This window comes from Urocitellus parryii, chromosome 1, assembly GCF_045843805.1.
Source record: "Urocitellus parryii isolate mUroPar1 chromosome 1, mUroPar1.hap1, whole genome shotgun sequence".
Classification (NCBI taxonomy): domain Eukaryota; kingdom Metazoa; phylum Chordata; class Mammalia; order Rodentia; family Sciuridae; genus Urocitellus; species Urocitellus parryii.
Window position 1 is genome coordinate 63,430,996 of NC_135531.1, and position 18,554 is coordinate 63,449,549.

The following is an 18,554-nucleotide window of genomic DNA, read 5'->3' on the forward strand; positions in this document are numbered from 1 at the left end:
AAAAGATGTTTATGTTTAAGAGGTATAGCAATATCACTTTAGTTGTGTTTAGGTGTGATATGTCTTATTTTATTATTTACATAATAGGTTGCTACATTAAAATTATATACTACCAGAATTATAGGTAGTCAAATACATTTTTTTAAAAAAACTTTTTTATGTGGTGGGAAGGACTAAACCCTAGTTTTCACACATGTTGGCAAGCGTTCTGCCACTGAACTGTCTGTAGCCCCAGCCCCTCAAATGCATTTTAATAAATGGTAATTTTAAAAAGATAACCAAGGTGAGTTTAGAAGTAAGTCACACATTTATAGTGAACAGAGCATTTAGTATACAACGAGGTATGGAGTTGAGAAAATATATAAATTTTCAAAGAAACTGTAATATCTTCTTACATTTTTAAGTTTTAATTTTACTTGCAGTTGAAAATCGAGTTCGTCCATTAGTGCTGGTCATTAAGAAATGGGCAAGTCACCATGAGATAAATGATGCCAGTCGTGGTACTTTAAGCAGCTATAGTCTTGTACTGATGGTTTTGCACTATTTACAAAGTAAGTATTGTGGGAGTTTTTCAACTTTTAAAACTGAAATGCAGTTAAACTTCATTATTGTGTCTTTCATGTTGACTTTATCTACAAATAGCATTGTATTAAAAGTTCATTCTAAAGTTAACAAAACTGTGTTTTCTGTTTTGTTGTTTTGAATGTTTAAGAAGTATTATTCCCTGGAAAACAAAGTTTTACTGTGTTTTCATTTTTTGACAGTTTTTCTGTATCCAGTTTTGTATTCAAAAAACTTTCACCATATTGTGAACCTATTATTTTGAGGCAGACAGATGTTCAGAAGGCCTATAAAAATAAGCTCAAGCACCATTCATCATGTTTTTTATTTTTTATTTGAAACAAATTAAATGATTTTCTTGTTGGTCAAAGAAGCATTTAATCTGTATTCCACAATTAGATTTTATCATTGCAGGACTCTTTTGTCAGATTGCCTGCCAGATTTTAGTTCAGCCCAGTTAGCTATCGTTTATGAAGCTATTCTGATAAAAGCCATACTTGTCATACACAAAAAGGCTAATAAAATGGTCTCTTGTAATTTGTTTCCATTTGTAAGATAGGTGTGAAAATTCTTACAGTATTGAGAATTCCCTGCAAATGTGGAACAGATTGACAAGATCTGATTGAAACCTTTACTTTCATGTTTAATAACCTTTTATATGTGCAGTCTAAGATGTTCTACTCAGTTGGATATTAAGATATGTTAAAGGGAAAACTAAAGATTTGTAGTTAAAACCAAGGCCCTAAAATGTTTAATTAATAACTGTTGAATGTATGAATATCTGGTGGTATGAGGTTGAGTGAAAGAAAGACTTGAAGCTAATGTGACAAAAGATGATTTACTAGGAGTTTAGGGCCTCACCTGTTTTAAGTTGATATTTCCCAGTTTAGAATCTTGGTTTTTGAAGATTATACTAATTTACTATTATAAATTAATATAATTTATTTGTTCATTTCATAATTATTTGCTGAGTACCCACTTAGTAAATGCTAGGCATTACTCTCAGGATTGGAAATATAGCAGTGAACAAAATAGAAAACCAGTCATTTTCTTCATGGGGTTTACATTCTCTACATGTAAAAATTGACATTTTAATGGCTGTTATCTACCATAACAAGAATTATTAAGAACTGTTAAAGTTGGTGGGTTACTAATAAAATTGATTTGATAGAGTCTTATTGCTGTTGTTTGAATTGAGCTCCTGGCAGATCACCATCAGGATAAAATATGTTCTCTGACAAATTCATTACAACAATTCAGGGATTATAAGAAAACCAATTTTAAAGCATCTTTTTTTTTTTTTTTTTTGGTATGTTAGTACTAGGACAATTTTTTATTATTAGAATATTTTCAATCCTTGCATATGAAGGACCACAGTGGGATAAAAACACTTGATTTAACATCAAGTCAGTTTAGTTGGAGATTGCTGTCATGTTACAAAAAAACAAGAGATACTTGTTTGATTTTTAGAACTTTTTGAATTTTGGAATGGGGGACTCAGAATAAAAAGACAATTTCTGACAGCTATCATGGGCTGGACACTTTTACCACTTAAACTCATTTGCCTTCACAGAAGGCTTACAGGGTAGGTGCCACGATACTAAGTCCCACTTCCCAGATGAGGAACACAGAAGCATAGAGAAGTCACTTGCCCAAAGGTACTCATTTTGCAAGTGCCAGTCCATTCCAATTTAGCACATGAGAGAAGGAGAAGCAGAGAACTTGAGCTGTGCCCAAGTGGCTGGCTGAAGAGTGAATTTAGGAATGCAGCTGGGGTCATCCTCTCTCTTATCTTGGATTCAGGGTCATCTTTGACAGGTCTGTTGGGTAGATATTTCTTCACAAGACTCCTCAATCTGATCCTGATGGTGTGCATGGAGTGGGGAGGGCCAGAGTCACAACCTCGGGACCCCACCATGAGCCTCAAAGCTCCTTGCTCCAAGTAGAAGTGGCTTCCTGGTGTGGTGCAGGACAAGGCAGAAAGCTGGAAGGAACCCTGCCCCTTTCCCCCTCAACTCAATGCCCCAATCCGTGCTGCTCCCTCTGCAGTGCAAGATGCTCCAGCCACTGCCACCGCCGCGAGCGTCTGGTCCTTAAAACATCCTTTTATTGCATTATTTGGTGCTTTTTATATTTAGGTTCTGAGACAGAAAGTAGTTAATAGCAATTTTGTCAAGAATAGTAAAAATCAGGGCTTGGAAAACTGAGATAATTGGTGTCCTTATGGTAGGGTTTCTGTACTGAGGATATTGAAAATTGGGAATTCTTGATATGGTGGATCAGAAATCATCAGTACTGGGGAGTACAGTTTTGTTTATTTTTGGGAGACTATTCAAGTTCAAAGGTGTGGTGGGTTTTTGGAAATTATTTCCAAAATTCTGGACTAGCATAAGCAATTATATATTTGCAATAAATGAATGAATGAATGAAGTTACTTGCAGTTCAATCAGTTATTCACCCTCAGCATTTTGATTGGTGAAAGATGAATAAGATTCCCATTCTCATTTAATTTGTCCTTTTGTTCAGAATTATTGTATTTAAAATAAGTTATAATTTAGTGTCATTAAAATTATTTTATATTTTTAAATTAAGTTTGAGTAAATCATGCATACAGATCATAGGAAAATCTTAAAAATACACTAATGTGGAAAAAAGAAAATAACAAATTAACTATACCACCCCCAAACATTGTTAACATTCATTTTATTTTTTTCTAACTTTTTCTTTGTCAGGGTTTTGTTATCTATCCAAATATAAAATGCCAAGTTCAGTTCTGTTAGTTCCAAATTTTTGGACAAATGAATTACTATAATAAGTATGCATTTGTTGGGTTTTTCCTTTTTCCTTGGCCTGAAACTTGGTAGTGGTAAATAGATAGTATTCTTACTTTTTTTCTTTTTTTTCTTTTTTTATTGATTGTTCCAAACATTACAGAGCTCTTGATAAATCATCTTTCATACATTTGACTCCATTGGGTTTTGAACTCCCATTTCTACCCCAAATACAGATAGCAGAATCACATCTGTTACATACTCACATTTTTACATAATGGCATATTAGTGACTGTTTTAATCTGCTACCTTTCCTAACCCCTACTATCCCCCCTCCCCTCCCCTCCCACCTTCCCTCTCTGCCTCCTCTGCTGTTGTTCAATTCTCTCCCTTTTTCCCCCCTCCCCCTTGCCCATCATAACCTCTTATACTTTTGTGTATGATTGAAGGTCTCCTACCATTTGCATATCCTTTCCCTTCTCTCTCCCTTTCTCTCCCCCCATTCATCTTTGTTTACTGTTAGTCTTTTCCTCATGCTCTTCCTTCCTGTTTTGTTCTTAGTTGCTCTCTTTATATCAAAGGAGACATTTGGCATTTGTTTTTTAGGGCTTGGCTAGCTTCACTTAGCATAATCTGCTCCAATGCCATCCATTTCCCTGCAAATTCTATGATTTTGTCATTTCTTAGTGCTGCATAATACTCCATTGTATATAGATGCCACATTTTTTTTATCCATTCATCTATTGAAGGGCATCTAGGTTGGTTCCACAGTCAAGCTATTGTGAATTGTGCCGCTATAATCATTTATGTGGCCGTATCCCTATAGTGCGCTCTTTTAAGGTCCTCAGGGAATAGTCCGAGAAGGTCGATAGCTGGGTCAAATGGTGGATCCATTCCCAGCTTTCCCAGGAATCTCCATACTGCTTTCCAAATTGGCCTCACCATTTTGCAGTCCCACCAGCAGTGTACAAGTGTACCCTTTTCCCCACATCCTCGCCAACACTTATTGTTGTTTGACTTCCTAATGGCTGCCAATCTTACTGGAGTGAGATGGTATCTTAGGGTGGTTTTGATTTGCATTTCTCTGATTGCTAATGATGGTGAGCATTTTTTCATGTACTTGTTGATTGATTGTATGTCCTCCTCTGAGAAATGTCTGTTCAGGTCCTTGGCCCATTTGTTGATTGGATTATTTGTTATCTTATTAATTTTTTGAGTTCTTTGTACATTCTGGATATTAGGGCTCTATCTGATGTGTGGGGGGTAAAAATTTGTTCCCAGGACCTCACCTGTGCATTGGATATTATGGCATTATTCCCAGACTTTTTGATTTCAAGGAATAGTGAAATAAAAAAAAAAAACTAATCTTTTTTTTTGTGTGTGTGTGTGTGTGTGTGTGTGTGTGTGTTATTTATCAGAACCAAAAAAGTGGTACTGACTGCTACCATGACTTGATTTTAAAAAATGATGCATATTGGGGCTGGGGATGTGGCTCAAGTGGTAGCGCGCTCGCCTGGCATGCGTGCGGCCCAGGTTCGATCCTCAGCACCACATACAAACAGGGAGGTTGTGCCGGCCGAAAACTAAAAAAAATAATAAATATTTAAAAAAATGGTGCATATTAACACCAAAAAAGCAAGATGGATAGAATCTCAGAATAATGTAGGTACCCTCTCAAAATGGGATAATTGTTACCTCCTTCCCACTGCTGACACATCTCAGTTCAGGAATCTTTCTTCTCTGGTGATTAATTCTAGGATCTTTTTGTTTTTCATATTTATCCCAATTGAGATGGACTTATCACTAGTTCTAAAGAAAATCTTGATTATACCTTTCTGTCTGTCTCTTACCTTTGTATGAAGATAGGGTGCCATTGCTTGCCCAAAGTATTTGTGTTACTCTTAATTTTTATTAGATGTCAACCTTTATAATTCCTTGTTCATCAAAGCATATGTATGCTCTTAGCATGAATATGCCATTTTAGGTTCTTAACAGAATTTAGCCTACTTTTTTTTTTTAAGAATTTAACCTTTATTTGATTTATTTGTTTTTATGTGGTGCTGAGGATCGAACCCAGGTCCTCACTTGTGCTAGGCAAGTACTTTACCACTGAGCTACAACCCCAGCTCTATTCCTATTTTTTAATCAAAAGTTTAATTGCAAAATATTTATAATAAGTATTGTAGATGTGGGGTTAAAATCCTTAAATTGACAGTTTTAAAAAATAACAGAATGGAATTCATACTAATATAATATGATAAAAGTGTTAATTTATGTTATCCCTTCTAGAAAGCAGTATTGTAGTATTTATGTTCATATCTTTTGATTCAGAGGTTCATTTCTAGGAATTTATACCTAGCTGATAATCAGGGAGGCATGTATGGATATATATATATATATATATATATATATATATATATATATATATATATATCGTTGTTTTTCATAGTGTTTGTTGTAATAAAATTAGAAATAAAATGAGTTTTTAAGAATAGGGGAATATTTAAACAAATTATTTATCCTGAAATGAAAGCTAGGTAGCCACTAGAAATCATGTTTTAAAGATACTTCAGGATATAAGAATATACTCTTGATATACTGTCTTATAGAACATAATGCCAATTTTGTTTGAAAATAGTTAACTGTTGGTATTTGTGAATATATTCGTATGTACATAAATACTGGAAAGGTGTGTGCCAAAATTTTATTGGATTATTTATGGACAGTTGGATTTGTTTTATATTTTACTATACTTGTAGATGTTTTATACTAAATATTAAATAAGGTAGTGTATTTTCTAAATTTGAAATAAAATGAAATTTATTTACTTATTGAGAGACTTAAAATAGTTTAAATGGGCCATGGTTTAGAAATGAGTTGTCAGAAAGGTTAATAATCTTCTCTTCATTGTTAAAAAGTTTCAGGCTCATAATGTATGTATTTTTATTATTGTTTAGTCTAGGATATACATTGGTTTGATGATTGATTTGCCTCTTTAGAAGGATTTGAATTATAATGGTGGCTGTTTTAGATGCTATTTTATATATCACTAATCATTTAGTTCAATTTTACATTCAATCTGAAACATATTTCTATTCTTTTTGATTATCTTTTCTGATTATCTGTGTATTATACTTTACTTTTACTAAAAATTGAATAGATTAAAAGGATTCTCATAAATATATGTAACATAAAGAATAATATACCAGTCACATACCATGCCTAATGCCTATTTGTATTTTATTTTAGTAGTGTATGGTGGTATGCAAATATAACCCCATGTACTTGGGAGGCTGAGGCAGGAGGATCACAATTTTGGGGTCAGCCTCAGCAATTTAGGAATTTATATCAATATATAAAAGGGGGAAAAATCAGCAAGAGGGGAAGAATAGAAGGAGAGAGAGCAAGCTCACGTTTGCTCACTGATACAGCCCAGTAATAGAGGACTTGCCTAACATACATGAGACCCTGCATTCAATCCCCAGCACCTAAAAAGAAGGAAAAAGATTTTTGACTAAAACATTAACATTCATAAATTTCCACAATCTCTGCCATGTTCTTTTATTCTTATTGGTTACATTAAAAGTTTTAATTTGATTGACTTCTTTAGAAAAATGTACTTTAATCATAGGCACATTGTTGCAAGCAAATTAAAAATTCAAACATTCGTATTTTACCAATGTAATGAAATCATGCTAAATGTATTTTCTGTTTTGTTTATGCATGTTTTATTTTGGTAAAATGCTCCCATTTACTGAAGTGGTTTGTGTTAAAGGCACTATTATCAGTTAATTCTGGGTCGTAGAGAACAATCAGCTACCAGAGCTAATGTGTAACTCTATACTGGCAAATTTAAGGTACTTCTCCATCAGTAAATTAGAGTGATTGGCATTAGAAGTTGCTTTCTTGATAGTCATTATCTTATTCGAGGGAAAAAGAAATATAAGAAGACTGTGCAAGGTGTATGGAACAATTCTGACTCTACCACAAAGAACTAGTTTTTGTTATTGGTCAAGTTATTGTGCTTCTCTGGGCTTCACATTCTCATCTGTAACATGAATAGTTGGATAAAATAACCTCTAAGTTTTGCTAAACTTCTTAAATATTTTAATATCCTTTTCTGCCGTTAACAAAAGAGACAGCCACTGTGTGTAGAAAAATTGAAAAAACTAAAGTGTTTCCTAGAACATATTTCAACAATTAATAATAGACTGCATATATTTGAAAAGATTAATCAAAGCATGAAAGGGAAAACCATCGAGAAGAGATTTTAGTGATAAAGGTAAAATATCAACTGGTTAGAAATTATAAAAATGAATATTCATGGAATGCTTACCTTGTTCCCAGTATAGACCTGTCCAGAAGTCATTTTTAAATTGTTTTTATAGTTTCATAATTAATAGTTAACTTAGTGCAATTGAACATCTGCTGTTTTAATAGCTAAATTTTTGATAAATCAGTATGGAAAGTTTATAAGTTTGTTGGAGCCTGACTAGCAAGCCCTTGTTTGAACTGTAGACAAAATAAAATCTTATTAGCTACTCTCAAGACATTAACTATAGGTCATAAATTACAATGGTGAACTTTTTGGGGGTATGAATTGACACTGGGGATTTAACCCAGGGATAATTTAACATGATGGTACATCCCTAGCCTTTTATAGTTTTTATTTTGAGACAGGGTGGTTACCAAGTTGCTTAGGGCCTTGCTGAGTTGCTGAGGCTGGCCTTGAGCTTCCAATTCTCCTGTGTCAGCCTGCTAAGCCTGCCACTGCACCTGGTGATGAGCTTGTTTTTGTCTTAATTTGCTCTTAAGAGAAAAAATTGAAGGATCAAATCTTTAGTGCAAGAGTTAGTCTCTAGTTAAGAGTTAGTCCCAAATTTTAAAGTCAAACTAGATGATGGTAACTAGTGTTTTTGTTTTCCAGAATTTATATTGCTTTGGAGTAAGATAAGCAGTTTAAAAACTACTAAATTCACTCAACCCATTTCCCGTCGGATAGTATTAATAAGTAACTACTGTAATGTTGTTTCTCTAATGATTAATGTTAATAAATCTTAAGGTTGTAAGAAAAGGAAGTCACTGAATGATGCTCTTGCCTTCAAAAGCTTCTGAATTGCTTATATTTAAAGGTTCTTTTGTCCATTGAGAGACCCTTAACCAGTGGTTGGTATTTATTTTTCATACCTGGAATCCTAGATGTGGTTATAATGTGAGATAAAATATCTGTCTTGTGTCAGATTCATTCTACAGTCTTTCCTATTCCTATTCCCCCTCCCTTCTCTTCATTTCCCTTTGTCTGATCCATTGAACTTCTCTTCCCCTCCCCACTTGTTGAGTGTTAGCATCCACATCATTTTTTTTTTTTTAAAACAATGGACTGATTTGATGCAAGAAAGGTAAAAGAAAGCTAAGACTTGGTGAGCACCTACTAAATATTGGCTTGTTTTCTCACTCAGTACTACTTGGTGTAGATTCAAAGAATGATATTGTCCAGGTTAAGAGTTAGTATAACTTATGTGTTAAGGTCATATTTATTACAACCCACCAAAATATATCAAATGATAAAAACATTTTCCAAATAGAGTTTGAATTCATAGTTAATGAATGAAAAGATACTATTACATACATTGACAAAAATTAAGTGCACTGCAACCATCTAATGAACTGGAAATAGTAGTGAACAATGTATCTGTATCTTAGTTTGTAGTACATTTGGAAAAATTAATACTTTTGTACCTTTCTGAATTAGTGGAAGAATAAATAAACTGCATTTGGAGGAAAAAAAATTCTATCTTCAAATTCTATGTTCTTTTCTTCATTTTTTGTTTTATTGTAATTTTAATTTATGGGGTATTCAGTGGAGAAGAATTAAGATTTTTAAGTAAACTAATTTTTGGTAAGATTTTTTCCAACTTGATTTCTATATTATTTATTTCTGTATCATTCCATCTTGATTTTCTATATTAATTACAAAAATTATTTAAAAACCATTAAAAAAGATTAAACAAATGCATAGATGTTTACAATTAAAATGACTGGAGCTTGAGTTTACTTGGAGGGTCTTCTAGAACTTTGATCATTTGAATGCCTCTGGAAGGAAAAATAATACATTTATGTAAATATTCTTACTTCCTAAGAGTGATTTTTGGTAAGTAATGAGTGTTTTTTTCCTTCTAATGTTCTTAGACATATAGTGCATACATTTATATCACAGAATTATATTTTATTTCTAAGTTTGGAATTGGGAATGAAGCATGATGCAGAAGAGAATTTTAAGTAAAGCATCCTACTCCCTACCATGTAGTAGAAATTAATACTCTTATAGTTGGAGACCATGTAAGTTGGTTACCTGCACATTAATCTATTCCAGAGGTGTTTTTGAAAAATAAGTGAAATAAGTATTCTTTGTGACTGAATTTAGCTATTCCAGAGCTGTTTTTGAAAAATAAGTGAAATAAGTATTCTTTGTGACTGAATTTAGTTATATATATTTCTTAATCTTAAATGCAAAGTGTATCATGGTACTATTGGTTTCTAATAGTAAAGAAATTTTATTACTTTGTATTTTAACATACTTGATATTTTTTAGTTCTTAGGTTGTGACTGTCAGACATACTGCCTTTTATATTGTCCCATTTACATTATAACATTGTGAAATTACTGTTAATACATTGAATATGATTTGAGTTATTTAAGGCTCCTGAATGGTGAGGAGCGATTAACAAATATAGTAGTAGAATGAGGATAGAGATTCCTTTGTGTGAAATTTTATCTATTTGATAGCAGAGTGATACGAATCTCAATTTAGATTTCTGACTTTTGCTGAAGCATTCTTTTGTAAAAAGCATGTTATATAGCTGGAAGATTTTTCAGTTTTTTTTTTTTCAACAGATAATTTCCTGAAACGATCTCAATTTTGGCATCGTTAGTGGAAATTAAATAATGACAGGAAAGTCTAGGTGGAACTATTGTTCAGTCATGATATTAATAATATCATTGAACTATACTCTTAAAATTGCATTTTTTTGATAGTTATATCCATCTTAACAATGTCCATTCAATATCTGTGGAACAATCCATGTCTTATATTGTGTGTGTGTTTGATGTTGGGCCAAATGTTATGTCCCTTTCTTGATAGCTATTATTCTAAAACCATGTAAGGAACATTGGGTTTACATAGGAATATATAATTTATTAATAAAACCTTAAATTGTTAACTTAAGTGTATCTTACATTGAAATTTTTAAGGTTGAGGATTAATTTCATGAAGTATATGAAAACTGTTGAATTTTAGCATAGACCCTTGTTGTCTCTTACCTGGGGTGTAGCTGACAGATTATTGCATTGTAAAATGAGTCGTGAATCACAAAAGCTTTGAACTTTTTCTTTTTATAGCCCTACCTGAACCAATTCTTCCATCCCTCCAAAAAATTTACCCAGTAAGTGTTTCTTATAAATTATTATAATACATATTATGTCAAGTATATGTAGAATTATATGTAGTGTTAATGTGAATATGAAAGTAATAAAACTAAGTACATGATAACATTTTTTATATAGGCTGAGGCATTTGCTACAAGAAAATTTAAATATTTCATATATTTTTTCAGAAAACTGATTTTTGTTTGATTATTGGCAGACAATGTGGTCAGTTATGTTAATGGTAGACTTTTTTTGCATGATACTCATTATTAATGGGGATTAAATGTACTCAGTTGATCAAGGCCTATTTGGCCTTTTTCCAGTTTTCTTCATACTACTTTAAAATATAGTTTTATAGCATTTCTTCAGTTAGTAACTCAGAAATTTTTCAGTCTACAGTAATTATATGTTGAAAAGTTTGGGGGAAAATTAAGAAGTTTAACTATTGGATAATCTTTTTATCTTTAATTTGTAATACACCAAAAGAGGTAAACTTTAGTATACTATTCTGGTCTGCTTATTTAAAATCATGAAATTAATTGGAAACACCAAAAACATGAAGTGTGCCTACTAGAAAAAAAAATTAGTATTTATTTAATGTGAATTTAGAGAAACCTAGGTTATATAATGTACATATCCATAATATATGCATCTTTTGTTTCCAGTTTTCTGTGTTCTCTGGAATTTTTTGTTTCCTTGTTTTATAGTCCTGTCATTTCTGTTTTCCTCCATAGTCATCCTTGTGCCTGCTTTTCTGTGGAAATAATATTTATCTTGCTTGTTTGGAATGTTTGGATAGCCTTCTGAAACCATATTTTTGTTAGTATGCACACATGCAAGGTACTGAATAATAAAGGTTCACTGTAATAGAATTTTGCTATAATGGGGTGATCTCTCAATTTCTGGTGGGTCATCTGCTAGAAGAGAGTTGACAAGAACCTTCTGGTGTCTGCTGTCTTCCTCCATTTAGAAACTAATAATGTTGTTCTGAAGAACTATATCATAATGAGCTTCTGTATAGTTAGTGATCAGACTTTATGCCCTCTTAAACATCATGAAAAATGTGAAATCATCAACAAGTACAAAAATAAAAGTAGGTTAACTTTTTGGCCTTATTCTTGAATTCATTTTCTTCTTCCATAAGTATTTGTTCTTTAGTTCATACTGAAAGGTGTACAGAGAATGGTTATGTTTACTATTTCATTTTATTGTTCCAACCTTTTCTTTAAGACCCAGGTTCCAGCGTAAAAAGAGCTGCATATAGTTTTCAGCATATAAGGAATCTAATAGTTATACTTATTATATATTGAAAAATGTTTTTGCAAAAATCTCACTTGAAACCTGGTGCTATGAAAAATCTTTTTTTGCTAACATAAGATACTAGGAAAGTATCAGTTTAATATCAGTTTACTTGGGGGCAAAAATATTGCTTTTTTGTGACAAGATACCCAGATTCTTATTAAATTCTAGTTTGAACAGCCCCATGTTTCTTCTATTTTTCTGATTGTCTAGTTTTGCCCTCTTGGTAGTACAGATCTTTGTTCACATCCACTACTTCTGGCCCTACACTCTTTTTTTTTTCTTTCTGACCCTACAGTCTTAACTTGTTTCCTATGTCTATAACAGTGATCGTGAATAAATTCAATACTAGCCCAAATCTAAGACCTTAAAAAATACTAATTCAAGACCTGTAAATAAAGAGTGTTTTAATTGGCATTTAGGCACTCATTTTAATTATTTCAGCTGTGTTATTTTTACTATAAAATTGATGCTTACACAGATAAGGACCTACTACTCCCTCTTAAGTAAGATTTTTTGTTTTATATGAAACCGATAAACTGGTAAACAGAGTGCTTTTAAGTGGTCCATCTGATGGAACAAGCAAATCAGCTTGATTCTTATTACTGATAATAACCATCATTTACTCTTAGTATCCAAAATATAGGTTCTTTAACCCTGGACAAATGGACTTGTAAGATATCATTCCTATTTCACAGATGAGGAAACTAAATCTTAGAAAGATTACATGATTGATCCAAGTTATATAGTCACAAATGATACATTCAGATACTAGTATTTTTTCCACTTTCCTTAGTTTCCTAGGGGAAGGCAAAATTACAGTAGTGCTCACTAACATATAATTTCAAGTAATTTCTGTTGCTTATTATATTTTATTTGTGTATTTCTGATTATTCCTACCTATAAGACATTTTTAAGAAAAACACTTACGGCAAATTTTCTGCTTACTTGTATAAATGAGTTTGAGAATGGCAAAACTTTATAATAGCACAAAACTTGTGTTACTTTTCAAAGGGAAAACATTTATTTTTAAAAATTGGTATATTTCAAGTCACTTGTGATATCGAATATGTGAAATAGATGAAAGACCTATAAATGTATAATTACTCTAAAAGCTGTGTTATACTATAGGATTATTAATAATTACTATTTCATTTTTACTGACTAAAAAGTAGCATAAAGATAAAGTAGTCTTACTTATTCTAGAAAGTCCTTAATTGTCCAAATTTCAAACTTTTGAAGATAAAGTAATCTCAGAAAAATTATGGGATCTGATAAAAGATGTTTTTGTTATTTTTGGTAAGCAGTTGTAAAGACACATTTCAGATGTTTTTCGAGGGTTGCCTTTAAATTTCTAGCTTGGCATTGATCGAAGAGAAATGGAAGATTACTTATCCTCATATTGTCAACATGTATATATTCTTTGAAAAACGTTTTCAGGAACTGTTTATTACACGTGGTGATTTGTAGTTCAATATAAAGTGTCCTAAAAATGCAATGAAGAAATCTTCCTTTTATGTAGGAAATCAAGCAAACATGAATTCTGGTAATCCCCAAAATCTGCTTCCTAAAGAAGTAGTTTACAGTCTAATTGCTTTTTCATTGACTTACATTATAATTTTAAGCTGCTGCTTTTCCTTTGATTTTATATTCTTTATGTGCTTCTAATGTATTAGCTTAAGTTCTGTACCCCCTTATGTATCTGTCTATTTTTCTTAAACCCACAACTATCATGAGGGAGCTCCTTTTTAAAAGAAATTCTTTGTGGAAGTCTTTCTTAAAGCAGAAAATCTTTTTGCAATGTGAATGATTACCAAAATCTGAGAAATTCTTAAGGGTAGATGGAATTCCTGTTTACATATAACTTTTCTTTTCAAGTTTGAATTTTCCTTTCAGTTTTTCCTCAATAAGTACTCCACGACTCTTTTTGTGTAAGTTTATGAAAAAAGAACAGTAGAGCTGGGCAAAGATCGTCCAAATTGTTGGTTCAAGGTCATTCAGCATTTTAACAAAGTAGATCTCACAACTCTTCAGTTTAATCTTATGATTGCTAATATTTTTCTTTAAATTATTGAACAAAATAAGAATTTTAAAGGAAGTTCAAACAGTTTCAAACTTTAGATAAGAAGACTGTTAAAGCATCAGTTCATAATCTGAATGTTTACTAGGTGATGGGTATCGAAATTAGTAAGAATCTTCAGAGTAGGAGCTATTAAATAGGAAGCTAGCTTTCCTGTTTAATTTTTAATTGACATATAATAATTATGCCTGCCACTTTTCCTATCATTTGATTTACATTATACCTATTATTTGATTTGCCAGGAAATAATATCTAAATAACAGTTTCAAATAATGTTGTCCTAAGTCCAGTTTATACCTAACAAGTAAGAGACAAAGGCGGGTAGAAGCACTGTATCTTTCTTCCTTTATTCTTTATTGTAAATTGAGACTTCTTTCCTATCTCCCCCAGTCTTTCCTCTTAGACAATTAATATTTCAACTTGGGTTTTATGATGTAATAACAATAGCTATTATAAGAGGAAGTTCCATGTTTAAGAGAGTGCCAGTTTTATTAATTGTGGTTGGAATGGAATTTTTCTTCTTAAGAGAAAGGTAATCACTTCTCAGTGGTTAAATAAACATTATTAATAGAATTCTAGGTAATGGAACAAGGGAGAAAATATTTTTGTTTTTATTGATTTTTTTTGAGGAGTAGTATTGAATGATAAGGAAGCTTAAATTTTTTTAGAGTTACTTAGATGTTTCAGTTGAAATAATATCTATAAGCCCAAGGTTAATCTGTCAAATAGTAACCTTAACTCATTTTAGTTATTCTGCTGCATTACCCAGTTTACTCAGTTGCTTTTTTATAAATTTTATTCATTTTTGCTGTGATGGCAGTGGGTAAATGCAGAAAGCCATTTTCAATGGCATTGTGCAAATTACCTTAGGAAAATAATTTTTTAATTTATGGGTAGATATTACTTGAAAACCTTATATTCATATGCAGTTCTTCATATTCAGAACTTGCTGCTAGTAGAGGAAGAACAGATATGATAGTGAATGATATACCATAGGCCAAACATTAAGTATCCATTAGTATTCCTTCTGATAAATGTCTTATTTGGACCTGGATTGCAAGCAGTTGATATGGATAAATACTGTGATAAAAGTATTGCTAAATATATTGTTCGTTATGTGTATTATCTTCTTTTCCTTGCCTTTGTCTTTTCAAGTTCATGTTGAATGTCTATCTTCTCTTCCCTCTAAAAAACAAAATATAAAAACAGAATAAAACAAAAATTTAAAAATCTTAAATCAGCATAAGTACTATTTATACATTAAAGCTATTTTTGTGGCCTTTGAGAAAAAGATTAAGTGGCAGTGGGAAAATTATTTAATTTGTGTTTGGATATAGCCTTTATACCTAAGGTACATCTGCTCCTTGTAGAAATAATTAAGGAGATAGATTTATGAAAATATTAATATGATTGGGAGGAATCATGGTATGTATAATAAAATTTTACTTATGAATTAGAAATCTTCTGCTACCGTAGAAATGTTAACTTAATGATATACCTGAGCCAAGAATTAGAATATCTTAGTTTTTCGGGTAATTTCTGGCTTACTCCAAGTATTGGTGAAACCTTTAGAAGAAAATCTTCAAATTTCCAAATTGCCAATATAAAGGGAATTTTTCTCACCAGGCATAGTGGCACACACCTGTAATTCTAATGACTTGGGAGGCTAAGGCAGGTGATCACAAGTTTGAAGCCAGTATGCAATACTAGTGAGACCCTGTCTTAAAATAAAAAATAAAAAGAGCTGCGGATGTAGCTTAGTGGTAGAGTACCCCTGGATACCAAAAGAAAATTTCTTCTCTCCTCAACTTGCATTAGGATTTGTTAAGTTTTTTAGTGTAAATGTTTTAAATGGCTTTACATTTTTTTTTTTTTAACAGGAATGTTTCAGTCCTGCTATACAGCTGCACCTTGTACATCAAGCTCCATGTAATGTTCCTCCTTACCTCTCAAAGAATGAATCAAGTCTTGGGGACCTCTTACTGGGCTTTCTTAAATATTATGCTACAGAGTTTGAGTAAGTAAAACTTTAAATTGTGTTTATTCATTTATATGTAAGTGAATGCTACAAATTTGGTCAGAAGCTCTATTTGTCAACTATAGTGCTGTAAGCATATTCAGAAATGTGTAATTTATGAAATTTAATATTTAATTATATTAGATGCTAAATTGATCTAATAATTCTAACTAATAACAAGATTATAGTTTAATAAGCTCCATTTAATAAGCCCAGTTTTAGCTGATTTTATTCATGTTCCCACTTTGTTTTGCTGCCTCATTCCATAAAAGAGTCTCTATGGGTCCTGTCTTTTAGGTATTTTGTAGATTGGAACAGATACATTTTCTGGGAACTTAAAATGTGCAGTTAAAAATACAGCCAAGATAGACTTGGAAATTTTTTATTTAATTCATGCTATCTGATTAATAGTTTTGTTAGTGTGATAGGCAAATAAGGAAACATCTTTTTCTCCTTTTTTGTTTTGAGGGCAATATATAAACATGAGACAAAGTGCACAATCAGTCCAGACAGAAGAGAAAGTTCTTTTGGGAATTCTAAGTCCAGAGATAATGAGGATAGTATGTGTTTGCTGCTTTTCTGATCAATCTGGGAAAATTTGAAGGAAGAAGAGTAGTTTGAGAATTATACAAAATTAGAGGAGGGTGCAATGAACCTTAAACCATTTTGAAGGAATTTGGAGAGGAGAATAGCAATAATTATAAATTACTATTAGTAAGTGCGAAAATGCTTCTAAGCAGATTATATATATTATCTTATTAAGTTTACAAAGTAACTATTATTAGGTGGTATTATATGATGTCCTCATAATTTACCAGGGAGGCTTAGAGAGATATGAAGTAAGAGAGATGAAATCACTCACTGAAAGATCTCATACCTTATAAGGGTACTGTTTCAGATAGTTTGCACAGTTCACACTTAACTGTGATACACTGCAATATTGGTATTGTTTTTTCTGATGTGATACAAGTAGCTCTAAAGAAATCTGACTTAGATGATTTGAAACATGGGACATGAAAGAAGAAATGTTATTCAGATTCTAAAAAGTAAAGCCCTTAAAAAAAATATATTCTTTTCATTGTAGTTGAACACAATACCTTTATTTTTTTATTTTTATGTGGTGCTGAGGATCGATTTCTTCTGTATGTTGAGATATTCAATTTAAAAATTCTCTTTAAAGACAAAGAATTAAATGCTTGGTAAGGAATGCTTTGAGTACATGATATAAACGTTGTAGAAGGTTTATATAGCCATTTAAAAATTATGGATCTTTAGACATCTATGGTGGTGCATGCCTGTAATACCAGCTACTCTGATTCCTGAGGGAGAAGAATTGCTTGAGCTCAGATCAGGGCCGGATAAGGCAATATATCCAGACCCCCAACTGTTAAATAAATAAATAACATAAAGATAAGTAAATAAAAATGACTGGTTTTTCTTACCCACTTCACTCACATTGTGCTGCTATGCTAAAATTTTTTAAAATGAAGTTAGGCTTCACAGATTCATTGAGAACTATGAACTGACAAAATAGTGGACAAGGATCACTAAGGATTCTAGGAAATATAATCAATATAATCAGTGCTTCACATGGTAAGCAAATAATGATCAAAAATAGATCAGTATGATAAAGGGCTTGTATATTTGTATTCTGTCTCTGTCCCCCCCGGAGTCCCACACTCTTGTACTGGGGATTAAATCCAGGAGTGCTTTACCACTGAGATACAGCCCTAGCCCTTTTAATTTTTTTTATTTTGAGACAGGCTCTCACTAAGTTGCCCTGGCTGGCCTCAAACTTGATATTCTCTTGCCTCAGCCTTCCGAGTCACTGAGACTACAGGTGTGCACTACCATGCCTGGCTGCCTTGTGTGTCTTTGTATTTTTGTTGTTGTAGATAGACACAATACCTTTGTTTTATTTATTTTTATGTGGTGCTGAGGATTAAATCCAGTGCCTCACACATGCTAGGCAAGTGTTCTACTACTAAGCCTACAACCCAGCCCTGCCTTATGTGTTTTAAAGAATGAAATATTTAAGGAAAATATTTTTTAATTTACCATTGACATTCTACATTTAAATTTACCTCTTAGAGTAAATAAATTATATATTATGTTTTAATGATTTGAAATAGTTAATAATTAAAAATATTCAAAAGTTTGTTGAAAATGAGTAGATTTAATCAGTTTGAATGGTAGTGATTCAAAGTATTTTTTTTTTCTTTGAAGTACTTCAAATGATATAGTCATTTAAATAACTGCATTACTTGGGTTGATTGTAAGTTGAAGCGTAAATGATACCTGATTAGGGATAATCAATTAAATGAATATGTGTTGCATAGGTTTTTGTGACCCAGTTTAGAACCAAGTAGTCGGGTAGTGGCATCTAATATAAATTCAGAAT

The 18,554-nt window shown here is 32.0% G+C and overlaps 1 protein-coding gene across 7 annotated transcripts in view; it reads left to right on the forward strand.

The window, feature by feature from the left end:
* Positions 1-18,554, forward strand: part of Tent2 (terminal nucleotidyltransferase 2) — a 65,468-nt gene that overhangs the window by 39,549 nt on the left and 7,365 nt on the right. For 6 of the 7 annotated variants that reach the window (XM_077800428.1, XM_077800426.1, XM_077800440.1 and 3 more), the window contains 3 exons: positions 423-551; positions 10,731-10,774; positions 16,017-16,153. In XM_077800428.1, coding sequence (XP_077656554.1) covers positions 423-551; positions 10,731-10,774; positions 16,017-16,153 — 310 coding nt within the window. Of the gene's footprint in view, positions 1-422; positions 552-10,730; positions 10,775-11,491; positions 11,618-16,016; positions 16,154-18,554 lie in introns of those variants that run through there. The other variant, XM_077800443.1, reaches the window with a different exon arrangement.